General features: G+C 46.6%; 1 protein-coding gene across 6 annotated transcripts in view; it reads left to right on the top strand.

Annotated features, from left to right (window-relative positions):
• WASF3 (WASP family member 3) overlaps positions 1 to 24,800 on the top strand; it is a 74,738-nt gene that overhangs the window by 18,767 nt on the left and 31,171 nt on the right. For 2 of the 6 annotated variants that reach the window (XM_069602260.1, XM_069602256.1), the window contains exons 2-4: positions 15,843 to 15,935; positions 21,381 to 21,500; positions 24,325 to 24,467. In XM_069602260.1, the coding sequence (XP_069458361.1) occupies positions 24,335 to 24,467 (133 nt within the window). In that variant the 5' untranslated portion in view covers positions 15,843 to 15,935; positions 21,381 to 21,500; positions 24,325 to 24,334. Of the gene's footprint in view, positions 1 to 10,017; positions 10,176 to 15,842; positions 15,936 to 21,380; positions 21,501 to 24,324; positions 24,468 to 24,800 lie in introns of those variants that run through there. The other 4 variants (XM_069602259.1, XM_069602254.1, XM_069602257.1 and 1 more) reach the window with 3 other exon arrangements.

Raw genomic sequence — 24,800 nt, 5'->3', positions numbered from 1 at the left:
GCCTATAGACTTGATTTTAAACCTAGTTCTGACATTAACTGGCTTTGTAATAAAAATCAGATTCATGTTTTACTATTTTACACCTGTTTGCGGGTGCTTTTAAAGAATTGCTGTGTGCTCACTTTTTTTTTTTTTAACTTTCTCAATCTCTAGACACAACTATTGTAAGAACCCTTAACATTTTTTAGCATCGAAGTGGGGTGCTCGTCCTTGCAAAAGTTGGAACCAACTGAATTAGAGTCCTGTAAGCTCTCTTTTGTTCTAAAATTCAGTTCTAGATAAACGAGAGGTGGTATATCATCAACCCCATCAAGGATTGAATTTACATCTTCGTCGTTGCTGAAAGGGCTACTCCAACAAGAGACACTGCAGAAGTGGTTCTTGGCAAGATCATTTGTCTGTTTCTTTCTTTTCCTCTGTAAGCAGTTGGTGTTTTGAAAGGAAGCATATTGTCTAGATTTTCAAAGTTCTCTAAAAACAGGATGGGGGAGTGCGTTATTTTCGAAGCATGTAATGCGACTGCATCTTCAGCAGAATTAAGTGCTTTGAAAGCTTGCATTCTTTGTGTTGTCACAGTTGACTATTATGATTGAAATAAGTATGTATATGTCTTCTTCCCTTTCTGAGTGTTCGTTGTTAGGGCCGAGGAAAGCCTTGGATGGAATGATTATGGGAGGAGACAATCAAGGCTGTGTTAATTCTCAGATGAGCCAGAGTTTACATTTTGAAGGGCACATCACATCTGTACTCTGTAGGATTCTGTAACAGATTGGAAAATAATGGAACAAATGACGGGAGAAGATTGGCCTTCATCTGTCGGTGAATAGCAGTTACCATTAACGTGAGTTTTAAAAGTGAGGAGACGACAATTTCCTTTTTTTGCCCCCTCTGGAAAATTTCTTTCAGGATTCATGGATTTTAAAATTGTTATGGGACTTAAAGAAAAAAAAAAAACTAAAAAAAGAGCCACAAAAAAATCCTATAATTCTACCAGAATGGTATTCTGAAGTGGAGGGTGAGGTTTGGGATATGTTGACTCTAGTTACAGCAGACACAGTCTTTTTAAGAAACGGGAATCATAGGGATCAATATAGTCATCAGATAAACTTGTTAAATCACCACTATGAAATTAGAAAGGTTAAAGAAGGGAGTTTAGGAAAAACAAGAGCATAAGAAAATAATCTCAGAGTATGGCTTCCCTGGGGGCTCAGTGATAAAGAATCCGCCTGCCTTTAAAGAGACAGGGTTCAGTCCCTGGGTCAGGAAAATCCCCTGGAGAAAGAAATAGCAACCCATTCCAGGATTCTTGCCTGGAGAATCCCATGGACAGAGAGGAGCCTGGCGGGCTACAGTCCACGAGGTTGCAAAGAGTCAGGCATGACAGGACAGCTGAAAAACAGCAAGAACAATCCTACATTTGGAAGATTCAAACTGGGAGTCAGTTGACTGGATCCAGATGCTGTTTGTGTGCTAAGTAGGAAGAGGACATGCCAGGAACGTGGGACTTCAGTCAGTAAAGCCCTTGCCGTGAGTTTCCTTCATTGGCGCACACATGACGGGGGTCAACCAGAATCAGAGTCTCAGATCCCAGGTCCTGGGAGGAAAGCCAACCAGCCCATTTTGGGTCATGTCCGTCCTGGTCACACTGCGGCCGGGGAGCGTGTGTGTGCATGGGTTCGGGGCGGAGGGGAGGGGTGTCAAATTAACCCTGCGTGTTTCTGTCCAAATTGATTTCTGTGTCTGTTGTCAATCACAGATTGCCTTCTGGGAAATACGTAATTTTTAAATGTTTATTTATTTATATTTGGTTGTGCTCAATTTTCATTGATACACAAAGGCTTTCACTAGTTGGAGTGAGCGGGCTACTCTTGTTGGGGTGTGCTGGCTTCTCCTTGCAGAGGCTTCTCTTGGTTTGGAGCGTGGGTTCTAGGTGTGGGAGTTTCAGTAGTTGCGGGCTTCCGTAGTTGCGGCTCTGGCTCAGGCGTTGTGGTACATGGGCTTAGTTGCCCCAAGGCACGTGGGGTCTCCCTGGGCAAGGGGTCAAACAGGTTCCCTGCATCGCAAAGCAGATTCTTAATCACCAAACCACCAGGGAAACCCGGGAAATACATATTTTTTCCTTAGATTCTAATTTGATCTTGGGCACCCTTTGCTATCTGAAAAAGCTTCCTTTATAGTTAATATGTGTGCCAGTAGAGTGTCAGAGTGTCTGTTCCTCAACCCTGGCCAGCACGTAGATTTTTGTGTCTTAACCTTTGCTAACATAATAAGTGAAAATAGCGTATGGCACGGTGGCTCTTCTCTGCATTTATGGATGTCGCTTGAGGTTAGGCACTTCTTCATGCCTAGTGCTGGTTGCTCATTCTTGTCTGACTCTTTGCAACCCCATGGACTGTAGCCTGCCAGGTTCCTCTGTCAATGGAGTTCTCCAGGCAAGAACACTGGAGTCAATTGCCATTCCCTTCTCCAGAGGGTCTTACCAACCCAGGGATCGAACCAGGTCTCCTGCATTGGAGGCAGATTCTTTACTGTCTGAGCCACGGGAAAGTCCTCTTCGCACCTGCTCTTCTGTTAATCACTGGATGGAGGGTGACTTAGTTCCCTTAGTTCCCTGTTTTTGTTCAGACGAATCCCTGGGCCGAAGGGAGTCTTCTGTTTTGTGAGAGGATTTGTTTGGAAAGAGTTTCAATTTGTTCTGTCAGGCATCAGATATAGCACTAAGAGTGGTTCATCTTGGGACCAGCTTGGGCAGCGGGAGCCGGCAGGTGCCAGCAGAGCACAGAAGGAAGTGAGCGCGCCTGGCGGGAAAACCGCCAGGACCAGCAGGTCGATCGCGATCAGTAGGACTGTAGCCGTGACCACGCAGCAGGCATCGGGGACTGTATGGTCTGGCCAGTTACCTATGTCCCAAGTGACCAAGTTCCATGAAAGTTAGAGACCTTGACCTGGCGTGGGGGTGTCCATAGATGCCTGTGTAGGAGGCGTCTTGCTGATTCAACATTGGTTGAATGCTGAGAGTAAAAACCCTTTGGGAATGATTTTGCATATATCTGGTATTTAAATCTCCCCTTTGGTTATTTCTTCAAAGCACCATGGAGCTGGGCAGACGTGTCTGTGCGCTTCTCTTGCAGTTACATTAAAAGCAGTCCCGTTGGTGAAGGTTGTGGTGGAGTGGACCGTCTTCTCAGTGTTAGACCTCGTGCTCTGTGTGATCTTGGATGCGGTTAGACTTGCGCTGCTTGGCTAGATGACGCTTTAGATTTTAGCCTTGGTGAACAAACACCCTTGTCATGCATCTCACGCTGAACTGGAGCAGGGCGGCATCCTGTCCCCATGTTGGTTCCTTGACTGACCACCACCACCTCTTCCTGGATTTCTGCCAGCGCGGGTGAAGGTGGCCTCATAAGCTCAGGTTACAGCAGTGAATGGGGAATGTAAACACGCCTTTGTTCTCGTGTGTGTAACTTTCCCTCCCCTGTGAATGAAACCCATTCCGTTTGGGCAAGCTGGTGCTGAGCCCACATCTGAATAGCGTTAACAACAGGATTTCTCATTAATATGCTTTGTCCATCCTCACCAGCAAGACACCGTCCGGATGTTCTTGGCTGGAGGCTGGAATGCTCGGGTTTCTACCCTGCTCTTTTCTTATCTGTGATCCTCTGCTGAGAAGATCTCTCTTCTCCATTTAATCAGACTCAGAAAAAAAAAAAGGGTGAATCTTCTGACTACTGTTTTTAATTGTAAGATTGCCGTCTCTCACTCTGTAAAAAGATGTAACGTGATGTTTGCTTTCACTTCAGTCATTTTTTAAAAAAAATTTGACCTTTCTTATTTGAGTGGAAAACTAAAAGGAGGCATAAGTTGATAAGTTGATGATTTTTATAAAATGTCTTTCTTCCTACAGATCTCATCTTTAAATGTAGCTCTTAAACCAGAAATATCCCCTGAAAATCTACTTGTAGAAAGTAATCTGGCTGAGACCTAAGTACAAGGCAGATCTAGATGAGATCACTGAGGAAAAGTTCAAAATAAATACATCTAAAATCTGATAGTCTCATAATTCTCTAGTTTCTTCTGTATAAAAAGTAGGGATGAAACGCCACATGGACTTAAAGCAGGCTGGCTGTTGACTCCCATGTTATGTGTTGTGGGCTGTCTGGGCACCAGGGATTCATCAGTGAACCAGACAGTGAAAAAACTGTGCCCCACCCCTGCTGAGCTGCCATTAATGGGAGAAGTGGGCGGTAGAGGAGGAAACTTAGTCAGTTACACACACGTGCACATCGGAAGGGGGCAGGTGGCCTAGGGGAAGAGGAATCCCTGCAGGACAGGGAGGTGGCCAGAGTCCGAAGGGAGAGAGGAGCGCAGAGTGGTGAAGGGAGGGGAGGCCAGGGGCCAGGTGCCTCTCCCAGGCCATTGCAAGGCTTGTGGCTTTTACCTGAGTGAGGTGACCAGCCCGTAGAGAGTTTCAGACCAGGAGAGGCGGAGATCCAGCTCCCCTGCTGACAGAATTGCTCTACCTTCTGAGTGGGGAACAGGCTGTTGGGAGCCATAGGTGGAGCCCAGGCCTCCCTGGGCAGGTTGCCTTCCTGCACTTCCTGAGTTTTATGTTTGGGGCTGAAAGAGGTGAGAGCTTGTAAGGTCGCCTCCTGGGGATACTGAAGGGTAAACCATAAAGGACCCAGACACTTTTTCAGTTGTCTTAATGCCACCTTTATTTTTCTAGACCTGAAATTAAGTCACCTGAAATTCGCTCTTGGTTTTTATTTTACATTTTGGCTTTTGCTTTACATTTTAAGTCAACTTCAGATTTTTTTTTATAATGGTTGATATTCTTTTTATATCATCTGTTAATGTCTGCCTCATTAGCATTTATTTCACGTGAGATTCTCTTGCAGATTTATTTATTTACCCTTTCTGGGATGCTTACCAGTAGAATCCATGCTCCACAAAAACAAGGAATTGTATCTTTTACTGCATTTTTTACTAGGTCCCTAGTACCTAGGCACTAGTACATAGTAGATACCCAAGAAATAATCTTTTCATAAGTTAATACTGTAGATACTATTTTGTATGCTTTCCCATGTAATCTCTTGTCATAAGACTTTTTACCATGTAATTTGGAAGTCTTCTAAAATGCAACATAGGTGGTTGCCTAATAATTTATTTTATAAACCTAACATAATTTGCTTTAAATTGTTTGTCCTATTTCTCCAGTGTTTTATTATTTTAAATAACACTAAGGGGAGCATCTTAATGTACGAATCTTTGCCCACATTTGTGTTTACTCCTTTAGAATATATTTATATATATAGTGTGGAGAAGGCGATGGCACCCCACTCCAGTATTCTTGCCTGGAAAATCGCATGGACAGAGAAGCCTGGTGGGCTGCAGTCCATGGGGTGACTAAGAGTCGGACACGACTGAGCGACTTCACTTTCACTTTTCACTTTCACGCATTGGAGAAGGAAATGGCACCCCACTCCAGTGTTCTTGCCTGGAGAATCCCAGGGATAGGGGAGCCTGGTGGGCTTCCGTCTATGGGTTCGCACAGAGTCGGACGCGACTGAAGTGACTTAGCTGCAGCAGCAGCATATATGTAGTGACACATTGTAACTCAGATGGTAAAGAATCCGCCTCCACTGCAGGAGATCTGGGTTCGTTTCCTGAGTCGGGAAGATCCCCTGGAGGAGGGCATGGCAACCCACTCCAGTATTCTTCCCTGGAGAATCTCATGGACAGAGGAGCCCGGTGGGCTCTACAGTCCGTGGGGTCACAGAGTCTGACAAGGCTGAGCGACTTTCACTGTCACTTCCATATATATAAAGAATTGCTAGTTGAAATCATTTGAATAATTTAAGGCTCTTAACATACTCTGACAACAGAAGTATAACAGTTTCTACCTCCACTGGCATTTGGGGGAGCGCCTTTCCGCTGGCGCTTGCTCCCAGAGGCTGTTTCTTCTCATCCGTGTTCATCCCCTTGGCCTCCCGCCTGCCAGGTCTCTGTTCCGCCCGCCCAGTTACGGCCGTGCTGGCGGACCCTGACATTCTTACTCTGGGCTCAGCTCTGTTCACTGGGGATCTGGGGGTCTCCCTGCACCTCGGGTCCCCTCCTCCAGGCTGGTAAGTGTTCCCTTTCCATCATGACCTGCTCCTCCTGCCCTGTTCCCTGTGGAGACAAGTGAAGGCTGGGGGTGTGGGAGCCATTCTCAGTTCCTTCCCATTTCCTCTTTAGCGATGAGCTACTTTCCAGGCGACTGAAATTTCACCTGTCTTTCTGGGCGGTTATCATTCCCCCCTATTTCTGTCTCCTCCCATGGGCTGTGTTTTTCCTCCTCAGTGTGTTTCTGACGTGGCTACTGCAGGGTGTGACCGGGGGCTCCGGAGACTTGAATGCGGACGTATCATAGACTGTGATAGCTGCGTGTATCTGTCTCGTTTGCATGAACAGGTCCCCTTTGGGAGAGGGGGCAGCGTTTATGGACCCCTTTGTTACAGCGGCTATGACTATACTCTGTCCCCAGGGAGAAAAAGAACTGACGTTACTTGTTGAATTGCTCGTGAAATCTTTATGTCAGGTTTAGTGGTAGACAGAAAGCTTTGAAATAGATTTTCATTCTGGAATACATAAAAATTGTCATGGTGATGGGAAAAACCCAGCCCTCTGCTGTGCATTTATATCCACTATTTCCATCTGATAAGGTGCAGATTTCTTAAGTATTTTTGTGCATTTATGTGATATTTTTGGTCCAAATGTAAGATTCAGCATACTGAGTGAAACTAAACAGTAGCCCTGATCTGCTTATGGTCTGTTTGGTGTCTGGCAGTATGCTGATTGCTGACTGTGTGGTACTTTGGGAGGTTGTAATATTGTTTAGTCCGAGTTTGAAGAGGAAGGATATTGTTGTGGGGAGGCCAGAGTGACTGCCCTCATATCTGAGTTACATCTGTCCTTCTCTTGAAGGAGCTTGGACCTGCAGGACTAAAGGTATAAGTGAAGAAGTAGCCACGCTTTACGGCAGTTGTAGAAACTCTGTGGGTCCCTGTAGGGGCCGACTGTGGTCCATGTGAGGGTCAGGGTTGAGAGAAAGTCAGGGTGAGAGAATCAGGTGGGACTGGAAGTTAAAGGAATGGACAGAAGCCAGGGGCATATGGGAATCAAGGCAGGTCATAGCAAGGAAATAGACACCATGGAGACACCCAGTGGGTCAGGTTCCCAGGTTCTCAAGAACCAACACACAGTCAGAAACCAGGGACCATTTATAAAGGTGAAAGCAACTTGAATCATTGCTAAGGAAACCTCCTTGATATTTACTAATGATGGCCTGGGATGGACTTTCTAACATAGCTGCAATGAGGAAGGTGAGGTCAAAGCCAAGAGCCACGCCAGGGTTGGGATGTGAAGTCGGACCTTGGTCTCCGCGATGGTTTCTTGATAGGAGATGTCGTAACACTGGTCCAGCGTCCCCCTGTGGTGTGCATGGTGTTATTCTAGACAGCATGAAATGTAAGCTTCTGTTTTTACCCTCCAGAGCTTCTCATTGAGGTGAGAAGACAGAGCCTCTGCATCCAGAGGGAAATCTCAGTAGGAAGAAGAGGAGTTGGGTGTTTATTTGGGTGCTTATCCTGAATTCTGTTGAAGCCGGAGGAGGTGGTGAGCGGGCTTGCCTGGGGGTGCTTAGGAAATGTTATAATAGGTGGGACTTCAGTGAGGAGGATGTAGGGAGGGCCCTTCCCCCTCCCACCTTTCCATGCTGTGCACCCCTGGAGCCCAATTCCTCACTGGTAAGCTAGTTAATTTCTGCCTTGCTTGTTGGCATCATGCTCGTTGTAGAGATTAAACGGGACGATTTATGTGAGAGCCCTTTGTAAATGGCACCATGGATTCAGATGTAAGGTGTTATTAATAATTTGCCATTTGCAGCAGGGGCCTGTTGGATCACAGCTCCGTTTTAATTCATTCATCATATGTAAATGAGGTTGTATTTTTGCAATCAGAGGTGTTTGATGAAGGTCATGATTAGACACTGAGGTAAGGAGTCAGAGAGACTGTTTTTTAGTAAAGTTAGTGTATGTCTGAGATCTTAAGTTACAAACTTATAAATACATAATTAGTACTGAAAATTAATGTTTAATGTGAATCTGGAGGGTTTTACATTTTTGGTTAATAAAAAGAGGAAATATATCTGAAGAGTAAGTTAGTGAGCTGTGAAAAAAACAGAGTCCATTTAGTAGCAAAATCACACGATGCTTCTCATTCCACATTCTAGAACAGACTATTTTTAGCATCTGTTTGAATCAGTGATGAATCCCAGTTACAGGATTCAGTAATTAAAGCAGAGAAAAATATAACATTGTGTAGGCAAGAAAATCTTTTTACTTGAGTTGACTCTGTCTCAGGGTTCAGACTGCTGTCGTTGGGGTCTGCCCAGAATTGTCGGTCTGTCATCCCCCGCGGGGTCACAGACAAGAAGAGTGCCAGGACCTCAGCCAAGGACACAGTGTCCCCTTTTTAAGAAGGGAAGTTTAAAAAAAAAAAAAAACGCTTGGGATGTCTCTAATGGGTAAGCTTCTGGTAACTGTGTCATCTGCAGGGTTCTGGAAGAAGTGCTCAGGGGTCCCCAGGCGGCCCCCTATTTGCCTGTCCTCGGGCCCTCCGCGACGGTCAGGCCTGCCCCTCTGTCTCCTGCCTCGGTCCTGCTGCCTGGTTGTTTTTTCCGTTCTCCGGCTGCCTGTGAGTATTGTGAAAGCACAGGGCGCACAGCTGCCAGTTGGTCCCGGTCCACATTTGTATCTAATGGTTGTGGATTGTTCCACAACGTTGCTAAACAGCTCTCTGAAAACTTGCTCCCAGTCAGCAATCTCTCCTCGAGCTGGGAGCCTTATTTTATCCTGCGCAAGTTATTATTACTTTGTCTTTTATGCCCCTTCTGCAAAAGCTCATTAACTGTTGGGCTGGGTTGAATCGGGGGTTCTGTTGACCCAGATTCTCCTGCCGCTCCCCTGGGTGGAGCCCCGCCCTTGGGGTGGTGACCATGGGACTGACACCAGGGCACGAGGCACCTGGCTGAAGTAGGTCACGAAGATGCAGTATGATTTTCTTTTTTTAAACCAAGGCATTTGGGAAAGTTCACTTATTTGACAAATGCCTTTTGATCATTGCTTGCATGCCAAGCATTGAGCCAGGTACTAGGAATTAAAAGATCTTTGGGAGTGAAGAGTGCAGTTTTAGGACTCAGGTGGCTGCCCACAGCCAGACCTCTCTGCTGTGTGTTAAAAATGTTATATGTGTATGTGCTAAGTCGCTTCAGTTGTGTCTGACTCTGTGCAATGCTATGGACTGTAGCCTGCCAGGCTCCTCTGTCCATTGGATTCTCCAGTACTCGAGTGGGTTGCCGTGCCCTCCTCCGGTGGATCTGCCCGACCCAGGGATCAGACCCGTGTCTTTTACGGCTCCTGCATTGGCAGGCAGATTCTTTACCACTAGCGCCACCTGGTAAGCCCTAAAAATATTATATATATATTTACAAACGCTTAACAGTTATAGTTGGCAGAAGCAACAAATAATTAGAAAATCCACTTTTCCTTTGAAAACTCATTGTTTACTGTGAATTTCCAAACTTTTGCAGCCTCTGAGTTCTCTGGTCTCCCAGTAGCTCGGGTGTCTTGTGCTGTGGTGATGAATAACCAGGCAGACGTAAGACCAGACCTAATCTGGGCTTCTTCGATCGTCTTGGTTTTAGACTCTTGAGTGCTCATTTACTGGTTCACCGTTTGTTTTGTTCTGGACCCAGAATGGTTGAGGAGGTCTCTGAGCTCCTTTCTGTGTGAAACCCTGGGGGTATAAGGATGAGGCGATCTTCCTGCAGCTGAGGGGGCAGTCACAGTGCCCAGGGGCCAGGCAGGGCCAGCACCGGGTCAGCGATGGAGGCTCTCGCGGCAATGTTACCAGCTGGGAGGCCAGCTTGTCCCAGGGATCATTCCTTTGATTCTTGGTCTCATTTTTGTATTCCAGGGAATTTAAGCTTAAATAACCTGCCTTAGAGGGTGTAAGTGGGAGCCCGGTCTGAGCTGGATTCTGGCTCCAGAGCCCACCGCACCATGCCATCCTGCATTGCCCCGCTGGTTTGGTGGGCACAGAGGACGGGGCGGGCTCCACCTGCAGCTAGCAGTGTAAGCGATCACTCATTGGTCAGAGGGCGGCCAAGGGTGTACAGGTGGGAGGGCAGGTGTGGGAGATGCAGGTGGGGAGGAGGGGCAGGTGGGGAAACCTGTGGAGCCTGCCCAGGAATTGGCTATGCCGCCCCGTGGGGTGGGGTGGGGTGGGGTGGTGTGGTGCTTATTGTGCGGGGACCCCAAGGAAAAGCCGGCGAGCAGGCAGGCTGGCTGTGTTAATGGGAGGATACCCTGCGGCCCCCAGTGCCTCTGATGCACCTGCCTCTGTGAAGGGCAAACTGGAGCACCTGGGAAAGGCCAGAGGGGCTGGGAGCCCTCCCCTGCCTTCAGATCCTTGGAAGCTTGCAGAGGTGAGGGGTGGCTGAGGTGGATTCTTTGGTTTCCAAGGGCAGACAGAGAGCACGGGTTTGAAAGATGCAGGCTTGAACCAAATACAGAGCTGGTGTTCACAACGAGAGGTTACAGTGTCCCCTGCCTGAGCAGTGTTCAGGAGAAGCACCCAGGGGTGGGGCAACCCAGAGGGGAGCCTGCACTGAGCAGTGGGTGGCTCTCTGGCCCTTCCCGCTGAGGCCACTGCATTTCCTGTAGCTGCCCAGACCTCAGCAGAGAGGACAGACACTTTATTTTGTGAGCAGGCTCTGGGCCTGGGAACTTTCTGACCCCCTCATGATGCCTTCGTCTTTAGTTGGTGGTGGAGCACTTGTCTATATTGACCTCGCATCGTCCCTGTGCCTCTGAGAACAGGAATCAGTCTTGTGGTGTCACTTTATTCTGCACGCACATCTAAGTCTTGTCTTATTTATGGCAGCTGGTCCTCTCCTCCCAGGACACTGTGCGGGTCGCTCTGGCCACGTAGCGCTTTCAGGCCTTGTTTCCGCCTGATTCGTGACTGTGTTTCTTACGTGTCGTAGGAAGATGCTCAGTGGTTGAATGGATTGTGAGGCTTTGATGTGGCCCAGATCTCCATCTGGGTTATTTTGAGTCTCTGGTTGGGGATTCTTAGCTCAGAAGTATGGGCCAGCCATGGCTCTCTGCACAGCCACGTTGTATCAAGAATTGATCATTTTGTCTTCCTGTTATACTGGGTAGTTATTGATCATGTACTCTTGCCTGGCAAATCCCATGGACGGAGGAGCCTGGTGGGCTGCAGTCCATGGGGTCACTAGGAGTCGGACTCGACTGAGCGACTTCACTTTCACTTTTCACTTTTATGCATTGGAGAAGGAAATGGCAACACACTCCAGTGTTCTTGCCTGGAGAATCCCAGGGGCGGGGGAGCCTGGTGGGCTGCCGTCTCTGTGGTCGCACAGAGTCGGACACGGCTGAAGTGACTTAGCAGCAGCAGCAGCATTGATCATGAAATGAAGGGGGAGAAACCATTGTTTTTATGATCCTAGCATATAAATCTGTGATACATACTTTTTAAATGGACAAATACTTAAAACTGTGAGGATTTTTCTCCGTCTGCATCCTCATAAGATTATTAATGTGGTTGTGTTCATTGTTAAATGAGTGTGCCTAGTTGGGAGTGGGCTCTGAATGTCAGCCGACGTTATTCTTGTGTTTTACACCGCAGTGCCTCTCCCGCTGCTCTGTGTAGAGTGAAGATGGTTGATGCTGTGATCTCCTGGAGGGAGAGGAACTTAGACTCTGAGTCTGAGGAGGAAGGTGGCCCCGGACTGAAGTGCAAAACCCACCGTCCTGGACCATGTGTGCATGTCATGTGTACGCAGCTCCCCATTTCCGGAAAACTGGAATTCAGAAGCTTAGGCAGGATGGCAGGGACCAAAATAGTAAACAAATCCTGATACAATCAGATTAGGTTAATTATTGGCAGATTACCAGTGAGTTATTTAGACACAACCTGTTCTCAGGTTAGATGTTTTCACATCACAAAGTTCCTTCTTTCGTGTTGACTTTGGATGTTGTAGGAACTAAGAGGAAAGGGCAAAATCCTGGGGACTGCTTTATTATCACTGACCTTTTAAAAATGCTGTTTAGAACAAAATGCGTTATTTCGTAAGTAAATTCAATCATTTCTTTCACAGAAGAATGTAGACCAAGTTCAGCTGAGCCGCTTAGAAGCTGAGTGGCCTGTAATCTATCTGAAATAACCTGAACTTAGGATCAAGCCACTCTCCTCTCCCTTCTCTGCCGCTTTTTTTTTAGAAAAAGACATATTTTTCTAGACAGATATTTATCCTGGCTCCGTTGATTTTCCTTGATCAACATTATGACTTATTGTAGTTTCAAAATAATAGTTTTTCCTTATTCTTTATTTTTTCTCCCCCCTCCCTTTTTTCTCCCTTGCATGGGATGCTCCAGGCAAGAATACGGGAGTGGGTTGCCATGCCCTCCTGCAGGGGATCTTCCTGACCCAGGGATCGAACCCTCATCTCTTATGTCTCCTGCATTGGCAGGCGGATTCTTTATCGCTAGCACCACCTGGAAGGCCCCATGTATTGCTGTTTAATGTTAATTAAGAAATAAAATGGAAAACTCAGCTCCTCAGTAACACTTGTCAAGGTCAACAATCACTCAAGTGCTGTCTGTGGCTCAGGCTGTACATGGACCAGTGTCCATCTGTGGAACACATCCATTGATGTGGGGTGGGGGTGTGTATGGAGGAGCTGAGCCAGGAAGTGCTGCCTCTGCCCCAGGCCCAGCCCTACCCCTGAGACACCCCAGTGCCCATCTGCTCCATCACCCAGCACCATGCCTCTCAAGTTCATTCCCGTTAAAAACGTCTCCCCTGTCTCATCGTAGGTCTTGGTCACCTGTCATCTGAATTAAGGCTGCAGTGTTGCCAAGGTTGTGAATTCCTCCCCCATCCCCCATGGCTGTCACTCCGCCCCTGTGCACTCGATACCACACACATACAATCGTCACATTGCATGCTGATTCCTTGTTGATAGGACTTTTCTTCTGGGGTACCAGGAGGTTCTTGTGGGTGCAGTAGGGGCTTTGACTTGACAGGGTAGGGATACACACATGAAGCCCGACACATCACCCCAGCAGGTAAGTGTTCTTTGAGTAGACAAAGGGAGGAATGGGTGGGTGAAGGAGGCCACTCTAGGTTGCACTGTGAAGGCTGGAGCCAATTTGGATGCACAGAAATCAGAAGAAAAGAGGCATTCGTGGTGGGGACCATCACAGACCCACGCCTGTTGGCAGGAAGTGAAAGGCTCTGTGCTCCCAGGAGTAGCCACGCGTTCAGCTATCATGGAGGAGCGGCGTGTTCAGGAGCGGCGTGTTCAGCACCATGGCCAGGGCTTCGCCAGGGGCGTAGACCTTTGAGTTACACGTTGATGGTGTGGCATGTAACCGTGTTTCCCTGAGCTGGTGTGACACCTCTCTGTAGAGGTGCTACATTTCACACTTCACAGCCTTCACCTGTAACTTCCAAGGAGTTAAAGATTCACATTCCCTGTAAAGTGAGGCAGCACATTCACAGAGCCGAGTTAATTCTTCAAGCCCGTCACAGCTCCTGACTTAGCTTAGACGTGTTGGCCAGTCAGTAGGAAAGAAGAGTGCACGTGTGCACATCCCGAGGAGGTCCTGTGATGCACATTGTGTGATGTGGTAACTAAGAGAACAGTGGTGGCCAGACAGCCTGTCTGGACTTTGCCCCTCCAAAGCTGTGTCATCGGGACAAGACACCTTCCGATCCCCAGTTTCCTCTTTTTTTTTACCTGTGTCAACCAAAGAAAACCACGCAGCCTGAAAGTTGGGAGTTATGTTTCATTTGGGAGGGTGGCCCTACTGAGGACTAGAGCCTGGAAGATAGCCTCGCAGTTTCTCTGAGGAACTGCTCCAAATGAGCATCAGAAGGTCACTAGCAATCATAAAAGACAGACGTCTCAAGTTAATGATTCTAGTGCTTTTCTGTGTGTGGGAGGATGCAGGGATCTGGGCTCATGGAACGTCGTCCTTCATCCTCTGTCTTAACTGCTTAGGGCCGGTATCCTGTTTTTCTCCATTCTGAATCCCCTCAGGGCTGACTTTTCAGGGCAGCTGCCGTGGCTGCTGGTTGGATGGTGGGTAGCATTCTTTGTTTATTGAAATGGCAGGGAGCATGGTTCTGTCCTGCCTTGCGAAGGTTGAGTTAGATGTGAGTGACGTATTAGCATTCTGCTTAGTCTGCAGTGAGACATTTACCACTAGATAACTAATAACGGAATATTAGTTGCATAGCCTTTCACATGAATGGGGAAATCCACACTTGTGTTTCCCGAAGGAAGAGGTAACCCAGGGCTGTAAGTACAAAGCGTCACCCAGGACACATGTTTGTGGACACTGGCCTTGCCCTTATGCACGGCTAGCAGATATATATAATAACCTTATCCAAAGTGAAACATACATGCTGGTTACTTTCAGAGTCATGTAGATGAGGTGATCTGGTTCAGGGGCAATTTGGCCCAGATCGTCTAAAACCCAGAGATACTTCTCTGTCTTTGAAAATAGGATGATCACTTATGCAAATGACTTAGGGAAAAGTCATTTTTAATTTTGCATAATCAAGCGCCCGCCGTACAGCTGCTCCTGAGAAAGGGGAAGGAAGTCATGTGCTGCCGTTAATTTTAAGTGAGCAGACTAGGACATGTGTGGATCAGAGTGTCATTGAACGATCTTTTTTTTTTTTTTTTTTCACACTTTCGAAAGGATGGTGATGATCCTAACTCTGGGTATTCATTATCTGCCGGCCCATATACAGCTCACAACACAGCCCTTTCTAGACTTTGGGCTGCTCGCCTTCCCTAAGGACATTGCATCCTGTCCTTTCCTGGGCCTCCTTTCCTAGCTTCACCCCTCCCCACCCGCCCTTGATCTCCCGGGGAGCTTTTGCTCTACTCCACCTACTTCCGGGCGCTCTGCCCTTTCCTGCATCTACTGTGTTGTGTTGTATCTGCCAGCATCCGCCACCCTCACAGGGTTGAGCAGGCGTCTTCTCAGTGATTATTGTGTCCACAATGTTGGAAAGGGGGCGCCAACTTAGGCCAGGTACTTGGAAAATTTTGTTAGATGAATGAATGCTTGTTCACTATACCTTTCTTAACTGTATTCTCCACAGTGAACCATAACTCTGAGTAGGAAGCTATACTGTTTTTTTGGTACCACATAGCTTCTTCTCACTGGTGAACAGTATTTAACTTCAGGTGACTCTGTAGACTTGCTGTTACTGTCAGTCATCCTGGAAACACTAGGGTCAGTTCGGCCCACATGGAGTCTTTGTCACTGTTCTATCCCCATATGTACTATTGAAATATTTTTGAAGTGATCACCAAAATTTTTATGGACTTGAAATAGGAGTTCTTGTGCAAAGGATTGGTATTCCATTATTTGAGGGCGGTCACAAGCCTGCAGTGTGTGTGAGCAGTTCCACTGAACAGACCTGTGATTTACTGGGCTTTTGTGTCTCTTCCCTTTGGCTGTTATTTACTCGACTCCCTGAAGTTACTTGCGGAGCTCATTCCAAGAAAAGGAGTGGGAGTCATACCGGAATGTGCATTCCTTATTAGCTCCCTGCTAATTAAAAAAAAACTAGTTCTGGGACTGGAGCTCCCCTGATGAAATAATCAAAATGTGAAATTTGAGTTTTAAACTTTCTTGGAGACTCGAATGCATTTTGCTTACCGGTATTTAATTTTACTTTTTCCTTTTTAGCTTTAATTTTGATTGCTGTTACTACTGATACCTGAGCCAGTGGTGATGCTACCTAGGGGACATTTCTGCAACCCATAAGTCAACAGCTACACGGTAAGAGTGTGTGCATTTCATCATTAAAGCCATTTATTTTCTATAGCATTGTAGTTCAAAATGTTAATTTGAAATAGAATAGGAGAAAGTATGTTAATGTTCCTAAATATTAATATAGTTTAATATATAAATATTAACAGCCAGGTATTATATCAAGCTTTTGTTCCTAGTCAACAGTAAGGATTTGAAAGAGGAAAACTGAAATTTGATATATTCATTTCCTGTTAATTTGTGGCTATGAAGTTTCCAACTCATTAAACTAGGTCTCATATTCTCCCCTGTATATTTTGCACATTTACTTCAGAATTGTCCTAGTCAGTGAAAGAAAGCAAGAAAAAGAAATATAAGGTATATGGATAGGGAAAGAGGCAAAAGCAAATTCAGGGCTCCCCTCGCCAGGGGCCTCAGAAATGTGGGTTCGCCTGCCAGCCTCTGATGTAGCAGCGAGGGTAGGGGCTGGGAGTCGCTGCTGAATACCAGCCCGTACTATCCACTACATTTTGGTTTCTGTGGTTGTGATCTGAAACTCATGAAAGCAAGGCAACACATTTATATCACTTGTGGGTTTAAATTACTGTTTTCTTTTAAGTTCAAAGGTAAAAGTCAGCATCATCTATTGGGAGGTCTTATTTTGGCATTTTCTTCTTTCTGTTAATGTAACTGGAAAGCTGTGTATAGTACTTAAAAGTTATGCATTGGTTCCAACTTCATTAAATAGCCTTTGTTTTTTTAAAGAAAAAGGCTATCTGAAACAATGTTTAGATGTCCTCTCAAATTCTAGGAGTATAACATTAGTTGTTAACTCTGTTACAACTGTCACTTAGCTTTGGTGGAGTTAACAGTTGTTTTGTATGCTTGCTGTCATGTCTTGGAATATACCGACATGCTTTGTGTAATAATATAAGATACACTGGAGGAGGGCACAGCAACCCACTCCAGTATTCTTGCCTGGAGAATCCCATGGACAGAGGAGCCTGGTGGGCTACAATCCATGGGGTTGCAAAGACTGGGACACAAATGACGCAATTTAGCACACACACACAATCTTGATAAGCTGCTGAAAACACTGAAAAACATTCCTAAGAGCACCTCGGAGGCCATGGACCCTCACTTGGTGATGCTGACGGAGGATTTAGTTGTAGAAACATACTAAGACTTTGGCACCTGCCACAGCTGGTTTGGAGTTGAAGTTCTTGCGCTTGCTAGTCACGTCACTGTGGATAACTTACAGTTTTGAGCCCTGAGTTCTTAATCTATTAAGTTTATCTTTATCTGCCAGCCTATAAAGTTGTAGTGGGTGTCAATGACATGTAAAATGCTTACATATGTATTGATAACATGTTCCCATTTATCATGTGTAACCAGTTTACCATCATCAGCTTTATGATTTTGTTTCTTTGGTTGATTTTCTGTAAAATGACCTGTCCAAACGCGGTTGGAAAAGAAGTTCCAGGCACAGATCATTTCAGAAAGGAGTGAGTTTATTGAGAACAGAGAGCAGAGATCATGTAGGCACCGTGAGTGTAGTAGGCTGACCTCCTGACTGACCAGGGAGAATCAGTGCTTTTGGGGGGTTAATTGAATGCTTTTGAACTGTGGTGTTGGAGAACTCTTAAGAGTCCCTGGACTGCAAGGAGATCCAACCAGTCCATCCTAAAGGAGATCAGTCCTGAGTGTTTATTGGAAGGACTGATGTTGAAGCTGAAACTCCAATAATTTAGCCACCTGATGCAAAGAAACGACTCGATGGAAAAGACCCTGATGCTGGGAAAGATTGAAGGTGGGAGGAAAAGGGGGATGACAGAGGATGAGATGCTTGGGTGGCATCGCCGACGCTATGGACATGAGTTTGAGTAGGCTCCGGGAGTTGGTGATGGACAGAGAAGCCTGGCGTGCTACAGTCCATGGGATTGCAAAGAGTTGGACACAGCTGAGCGACTGAACTGAGCCAATTTGTATAGCTTCAAGACAAAGAAAATTTGTGCTGAAAGGTGGCATTAAGTGATTGGTTAGGGTGCTATAGGGAGAGTACCGGGATGGGCATTTTTGCCTAATTTGGGGTCAGGAAAACTGGCTGGTAAGGATCGGGGGGCTATTTGGCAACAGTTACAAGGGGCCTGGTCAGTTCTGGAGATGACCTTAGTACTGGGCTCAGCTTCTGTGGCCTTGAGGCAGGACTCTGCATCACCTGGAAACCCGAATGATCCTTTTGGAGTTGATCATAACCCACCTTGCATACTGTGTTGGAACCAACAAGATGCCAGGTGTGCTCTTTGAGACCGAGTGTTGCAAATTTTAGATATTTCACTAGTACATCTCTTCCTGCTTTCACAGTGCAAACAATTGAGTGTAGTTAACTAAAATAACCATTCAGTTTATCTTAACTTTCTTTCATGAGCGCAGCTTCTAGTTGCCCAAAATACTGCCATCAGGATGCTTTTGGTTTCTAAAAATACAGAGACTCCACAGATTCGTAGCACGTGTGCTAGGGAACAGTTGATAGGTTCTACAGATTTATTGCTATTTTGACCTTACTTTATGTCATTCCTATGAATCAGCAAGATTTGGCTATTTTTGACCAACAAAAGTGGCAATTTTGTATGGTTCAAGTTGATATTTCAGGCTATGCCGATAGTGTTTTCTTTACACAACTGGCAAATGATCTGCGTTTGCATCTTATAGTTCACTTCCTCCAGGACCTTAAATTTATTTTTAATGCATTTTTGGACTTTCGTTACTTTCTTTGGCAAATGTCATTCTCAGATGGTTGCTGTAAAGGAGTAGGGTGGAGAAAAAGGAGAGCTGCATCTTTCTTAACAAGAAGAGGAGATGCTGACTTATCTCCAGGAAGACTCTCAATTTATGGTCAAGTGAGTGAACACAAACAAAAACTAGAGCCTTTTGAGAATTAAACCTTGAGGTCATAGGTCATATAGTAGAGTCTGAGTCCCTGAGAATTCTTTGAGGTTCATGTTTTTCAGAAAGCCCTGTCTCCCTCACAAGTCTTAAAGCACTCTAGATGGTTTCAGCTTCTTCATGTGTTCTTAGGAAAATAATGCAATGGCCACTCAACTTAATCTTGTGCTTGTCAAGTGTGTGTAGGTCACATGTTTATTATACTTCGATACAGAAGTTTACTATTTTAGTTTTATTTAAAAGGGCATTCACATAACAGACGCTTAGTGTGGATCCTAATGAATACTGCAGTAATAATACGGCAGAAGGCAGCTCGTGAGCCTGGCCTGCTCATCACAATGTGATCACAGCCCAGTCGTGGTGCTGATAAACCGTCCTCCCCTTCCTGTCCAATTGAATAGGGGAGGGAGGAATGGGGCTAGTTCTTTCATGTGTCAAGTAAGCCTCGATTCCTTCATAGGAGTAGTATCTGGGGGTTTGGGATCCACTTTTCAGCATTCCTGGCCTTGCTGGTGTGCAGTCTCATCGCAGCCCTTGGAGGTGAGCAGCAGGCATTGTTGCTTCCGTGTTGTAGGTGAGGACTGGGGTTTAATGGAAGAACTCGGATTCGGCTCAGAGGTCCGGCTTGTCCGGCTGCGGTGCAGGAGGGAGGCAGGGCCAGGCAGAGCAGCTGTCTCTGCTTGGCGCTCACCCTCTTTGCAGTACTGACTTTGGGCCCGGTGGGGGAGGGATCGCATCCCCTGAGAAGGAGGGAGCTCTGCAGGAGGAAGCTCTTCCTCGGACTGAGCTAGCTTTTCTGTCTGCCAGATTCACCAAGCCATTAACCGTGGCTGTTTGTGTTACTCTTCTGGAGCCATGCCCGATGAGTTGCTAAATTTATCTTTTTTCTGTGTGTGTGTGTATTTTATTTATTTCTTTCTGGTCTGTTGTAGTCTTTTGTCCCTTGTCTGTGGCTGACAGTAATTCTTTCTACCTGACCATCATGTCAGAATCTAAATAGGGAATACATTTCCAGGCACCTCCCAATTTGTATTCTGCTCTGCATCTCTCATCCACCCCCACGGGTCCAGTTTTAAGCAGTTATATTGGGTGTAACTGACCAACAGTAAAGGATGTGTGTTTGAGATGTACCGTCTGATGAACTCTGACCTGTGCACATGGCCACGAAACCACCAGCACAGACCAGACGTGAGCTTGGACACCGTCACCACGGATGGTTCCTCTGGCCTTGGTCAACCTCCCCGGTCGCTCCCGGACCTCCAGGCAGCCTCTGATCTTCCCTGTGTCTCTGGAGATGGGTTTGTGTTTCCAGAACGTGACTGTAAAAGGAAGCACTCGTGTGTCTGCGCTTCTTCGTCTGACACCAGACGTGTAGATTTTCCAGTGGCAGGCAGTTTGGCGACACCAGCCTCTGGGCATGCAGTTCTGACATGTGTCTGGTGGAGGGCAGTCACCCCACAGGTGAAGGGTCCATCCTCCACGACCCCCTGCCCGCGCCCCACCAGCTTCCTTTGTCACCTGCACTCTGGCTGACTAGCTGTAAATTTAAGGTTCCCACAGCCCCGTCTGAGCTTCATGGTGCCCAGAGCCCAGGAAGCCAGTTTTCCCACCAGACTCATGGCAGGCTTGTTAGAAGGACCTTCAAGGATATGATGAGCAGTTCGATGATGAGAACAAAGGGCGAAGTCTTGCGGGTCCTGAGCCCCTGGAGCTTCTGTCCCTGTGAGTTTGGGGCATACCACCCTCCTGGCATGTAAATGCATCTGGTGCATGAAGCTGGGAGCCCTTGAACCCCATCCTTTTGGGAGTATGGAGGCTTCATGATGGACACGATGCATTAGGACATCAGCCGTGGGTGACGGAATTCAGCCTCCAGCCCCTGTCCTCTCTTCAGGGATTTGGGGGTGGGACTGAAGCTTCAAGCCTCCTACTCACTGGTTGGTTCCCTTGGTAACCAGCCCCCCATCCTTAGGGAGGGTCCAGAGTCACTTCACTAACATCCACAGGTATAGTTCAACAGGGTTGGCTTGTTTGTTGCAAAGCAGAGCTTTATAGCTCTTGTCACTTAGGAATTCTGAGAGTTTTTGGAGCTCTGTGCCATCGATGGAGATGAAGACCAAATATATATATTTGTTACTGTAAATCACAGTATTGTAGTTACACAGATGGAGTCCTTCTGGCTGTGCTGTGTTTGGTCTGACTTTGGTTCAGCATGATCATCCCAGATTCGTCCACGTTGTTTCCCGGATCAGTGATTCATTCCTCGCTGTTGCTGAGAAGTGCCGTTTGTTTATCTGCTCTCTTATTGATGAATTTGGGCTTGTTTCTATTCTGGGGTTGTTTTGGCTTTTACAGATGAAGGTGTATGATCATTCGTGTACAGGTCTTTTTTAGGGACGTGTGCTTTTACTTTTGCCTGAGTTCCAAGGCATGGAGTAGATCCTAGGGTCATCCTGAGAAGTGTGTGTTTAATCTTTTAAGAACCTGCCAGACTGCCATAGTGACTGGGTCATTTTCCATTCCCTTCAGCAGAGAACTCTGCTCTACCTACATCCTTACCAAACGTTCGGTGTGGCCAGTGGTTTTGCCTTCGTCCATTCTAACGGGTGTGCCCACTACCTCCTAGTGGTTCCAGCTTGCGTCTCCTTCGTGAGTAATGACTGATGGCTCTGGGGCTTCTTCTTACAGCAGACAAGCAATGAGACAGAAGCCAGTGATGAATGCATAGGGGCAGAGGAATGTCAGCCTTGACTTCCGTTCTCTGCCTTTTCAGTTACAGCTGGGTGTTAGCATCCACCTGAAGGGTCCACATGTCAAGGAAAGGTGAACGACCGTTTCATATGTATCACTGTGTTAGTCCATAGACAGAACTCTGCTTTCCCCACCCAGAGGTACTTATTATTTAGTTATAGAGGGTTTTGAGCAAAGACTGGATGATTTTTTAAAAATAATAGGATGCTGCTTCTAAGGCTTGGAAGGCAGCTCTGCTCACCACTATACCTCTGATCTGCTTCTAAGCCATGGCTATGAACTGCACTCCACCACCCTGCTGATGTTTACTGAGTGGCCTCGATGTGCCACGCATGGGGTTGGCGATGCAGTGTGACCCTGACCCTACCCCCTCTTCCCCATCAGTGAAGTCTTTCCAGTTGTGTTTTAACTTCCCAGGAAATGAGAAATACCTTAAACTAGTGCTTGTCACCCTGGATTGTAACTTCATTGAAGACACTGAAGACAACTTTCAGTGTCTCTCTCAGTGAACCTTTAATTCCTTGAGGAAAGGGATTTTTGTCTTATTTTTTGATGTTTATTCTCTGCATTTCCACTGGGTGAAGTATCATCAAAGTGCAGATACTTGGTGTGCAGGCGAATCCAATGTGAATGTTTCTGGAGGCCAGCGAAGTATATCTAACTGCGAGGAAGGAAAGCCTATGGAGAGCTCAGGACCCGGCAAGAATAGCAGCTCTGTCGATCAGGAGAGGATCTGGAGGCCCATCTTGGTTAAGACTGTGTGGTGTTAGTGGCAGGACCCCGGTGCCTTTCTTTCTCATCCTGCAGAAGTGGACGAACCATGTTCTGGTAGCAAAGCCTGGACGTTGATCCCAGTGAACCATGACTGGTGAACTGTCCACGGTCCTTCCCCCACCTCGCCCCTCACTTCATCATGACTTTCATCTGAAGCTTAACTAGGAAGAGGCCAGGCGGTATCACTCTAGAAGGTGATGGAATGGGCTGGGCCTTGGGGAAGCCCAGGTTTCCCCTCTGACTGCGGACACGTGACTTCCTGGGGACATCAGCCGGCAGGCGGAGTGCTGTAAAACCCGGAAGCAGCTGCATGCAACCTTGCCCTTCACAGTGGACAGTACAGCGGAGTCACAGCACAGGCTCTGTGTGGCCACTTCTGCTGGGATCATGTTTATTCTGAGGACAGAATTCCTGCATACCTGTCAGTGTGATCACAGATCCAAACACGGGCAGCCAGCCCAGCGATCTCCCAGAAAAAGTGGAGCATCACTGAAGGATAATGAGGTCATTTCACTGAGAATATACAGTGGGGACTTCCCTGATGGTCCAGGGGTTAAGAATCCTCCTGCCAGTGCAGGGGATGCAGGTCTGATCCCTGGTTGAGGGACTAAGACCCCCACGTGCTGCAGAGCCATTAAGCCCAGGCGCTACAGCTGCTGAGCCTGCGAGCTGCAACTGTTGAAGCCCATGCCTCTGGAGTCCATGCTCTGCAACAGGAAAAGCCGCTGTGGTGAGAAGCCCACACACCACAACTAGAGAGTGGCTCCCATTTGCCACAGCTAGAGAAAGCCCATGAGCAGCAATGTAGGCCCGGGGCAACCAAAGGCAGTAAATTAAAAAAGAAGACACAGGAATCTTAAATGTCGTGTATATGCTCAATAGCAGACCTTCAAAATACATAAACACAAACTGATGGAGCTCAAGAGGGAAATTGACAGATCCGCAGTGATCACTGACAACTTCAACACCCCTCTCAGTAATTCATGAAACGAGTGTATTAAAAATCAGCTAAGGATACAGAACATCTCAGCAGCAGCGTCAGTCATTGCAGCTGATACACAGCCTTTTGAAGCACGTGTGAGGCATTCACCAAGACACACTGTTTCCTGGGCCGTAAAACAAAACAGATTTAAAAGAATAAAATCAGACAAAGCATGCCCTCTGATCACAACAAAATTCATCTGAAAACCACCAGCAGTGAGATATCTGGAAAAACTGACTAATTGTGTTTGTCTCACTCAGTTGGCTGCTCACCCAAAAGACCATCTTCCAGATGATTCACATGGACTGGAATGGTCACGGGAAGATGTTCTGAGAGCTTCATACTGTTTTAAACATCTGTGGAGTTGCTTCCGTAATTTCTTTCTTTCCTTTTTTTTTTTTTTTTAAGAAAAAAGGTATTCCAGTTAATCATGCTATGGGATAACTGAAGAGCTTCATTGTATGGAATTTTAAAAAGAGATTAGATGAGTTATTAGAAAATAGGAAAGTTGCCTGAAAGTAGAAAGCATATTTATACAATTCTGAAATTCTTTAGTCATTTGACTTGAATTGTAATGAAGAGTACTGCTGGAAGTTAAATGCCAATGTGCAGGCATCTTCTTGCATAATGAGTAAAATCACAGGAAAAATTCAGATTTAGATTAATTGTACAGTAAGCAAAATTAGATGGGAAGTAATTTCAAGTATTTTATTTTTGCCATGCTTAACTAGAAATTGTGCATACATCGTTTTTCTATAAAAGTAGAATGTGCTGTCCATATATCTTTGAAACCTGTAACGTTTATGTAAGTACTTCGACATCTGTTGCGTGTTTAGCCAGTTTGCTCACATAGAAGTGATAGGATGAGGCGGATTCCTGGGCAAGAGTCGATTTTCCAGGGGGCCGAAGTTCCAGGCGTGTTACGCTGGGACTGTGAGCTTCTGAAACCATCTTTTTCATTTTCAGATCGTGAGCCATGCCCTTAGTGAAGAGGAACATCGAGCCTCGGCACCTGTGCCGGGGGGCCCTGCCCGAGGGCATCACCAGCGAGCTCGAGTGTGTGACCAACAGCACCCTGGCTGCCGTCATCCGCCAGCTGAGCAGTCTGAGTGAGTCCCCTCGCCTCGGGCTCCCTCCTTTCCGATGACCAGGGGCATGTTAATTTTAATGACTTTAGCCAAGTGATTTCAGTTCAGTAGTTCTGGGATTGTCCAAAGAAGAGGCTTTGGAGGAAAGAGCCTTCCTCCGTTCTGAAAATTTCGCGGCATGAAATGAGCTATCTGCCCTCTCTGGTCTGCTGACACCGGCTTGGTGTGATCAAGTTGGAATTGACGGGTTTACAGATGACTAGATAAGACCAACGGAGAAGGCAGTGGCAACCCACTCTAGTACTCTGGCCTGGAAAATCCCATGGATAGAGGAGCCTGGTAGGCTGCAGTCCA

This window comes from Ovis canadensis, chromosome 10, assembly GCF_042477335.2.
Source record: "Ovis canadensis isolate MfBH-ARS-UI-01 breed Bighorn chromosome 10, ARS-UI_OviCan_v2, whole genome shotgun sequence".
Taxonomy (NCBI): domain Eukaryota; kingdom Metazoa; phylum Chordata; class Mammalia; order Artiodactyla; family Bovidae; genus Ovis; species Ovis canadensis.
Note: the sequence above shows the minus strand (reverse complement) of the source record. Positions and strands in the feature narration are given on the sequence as shown.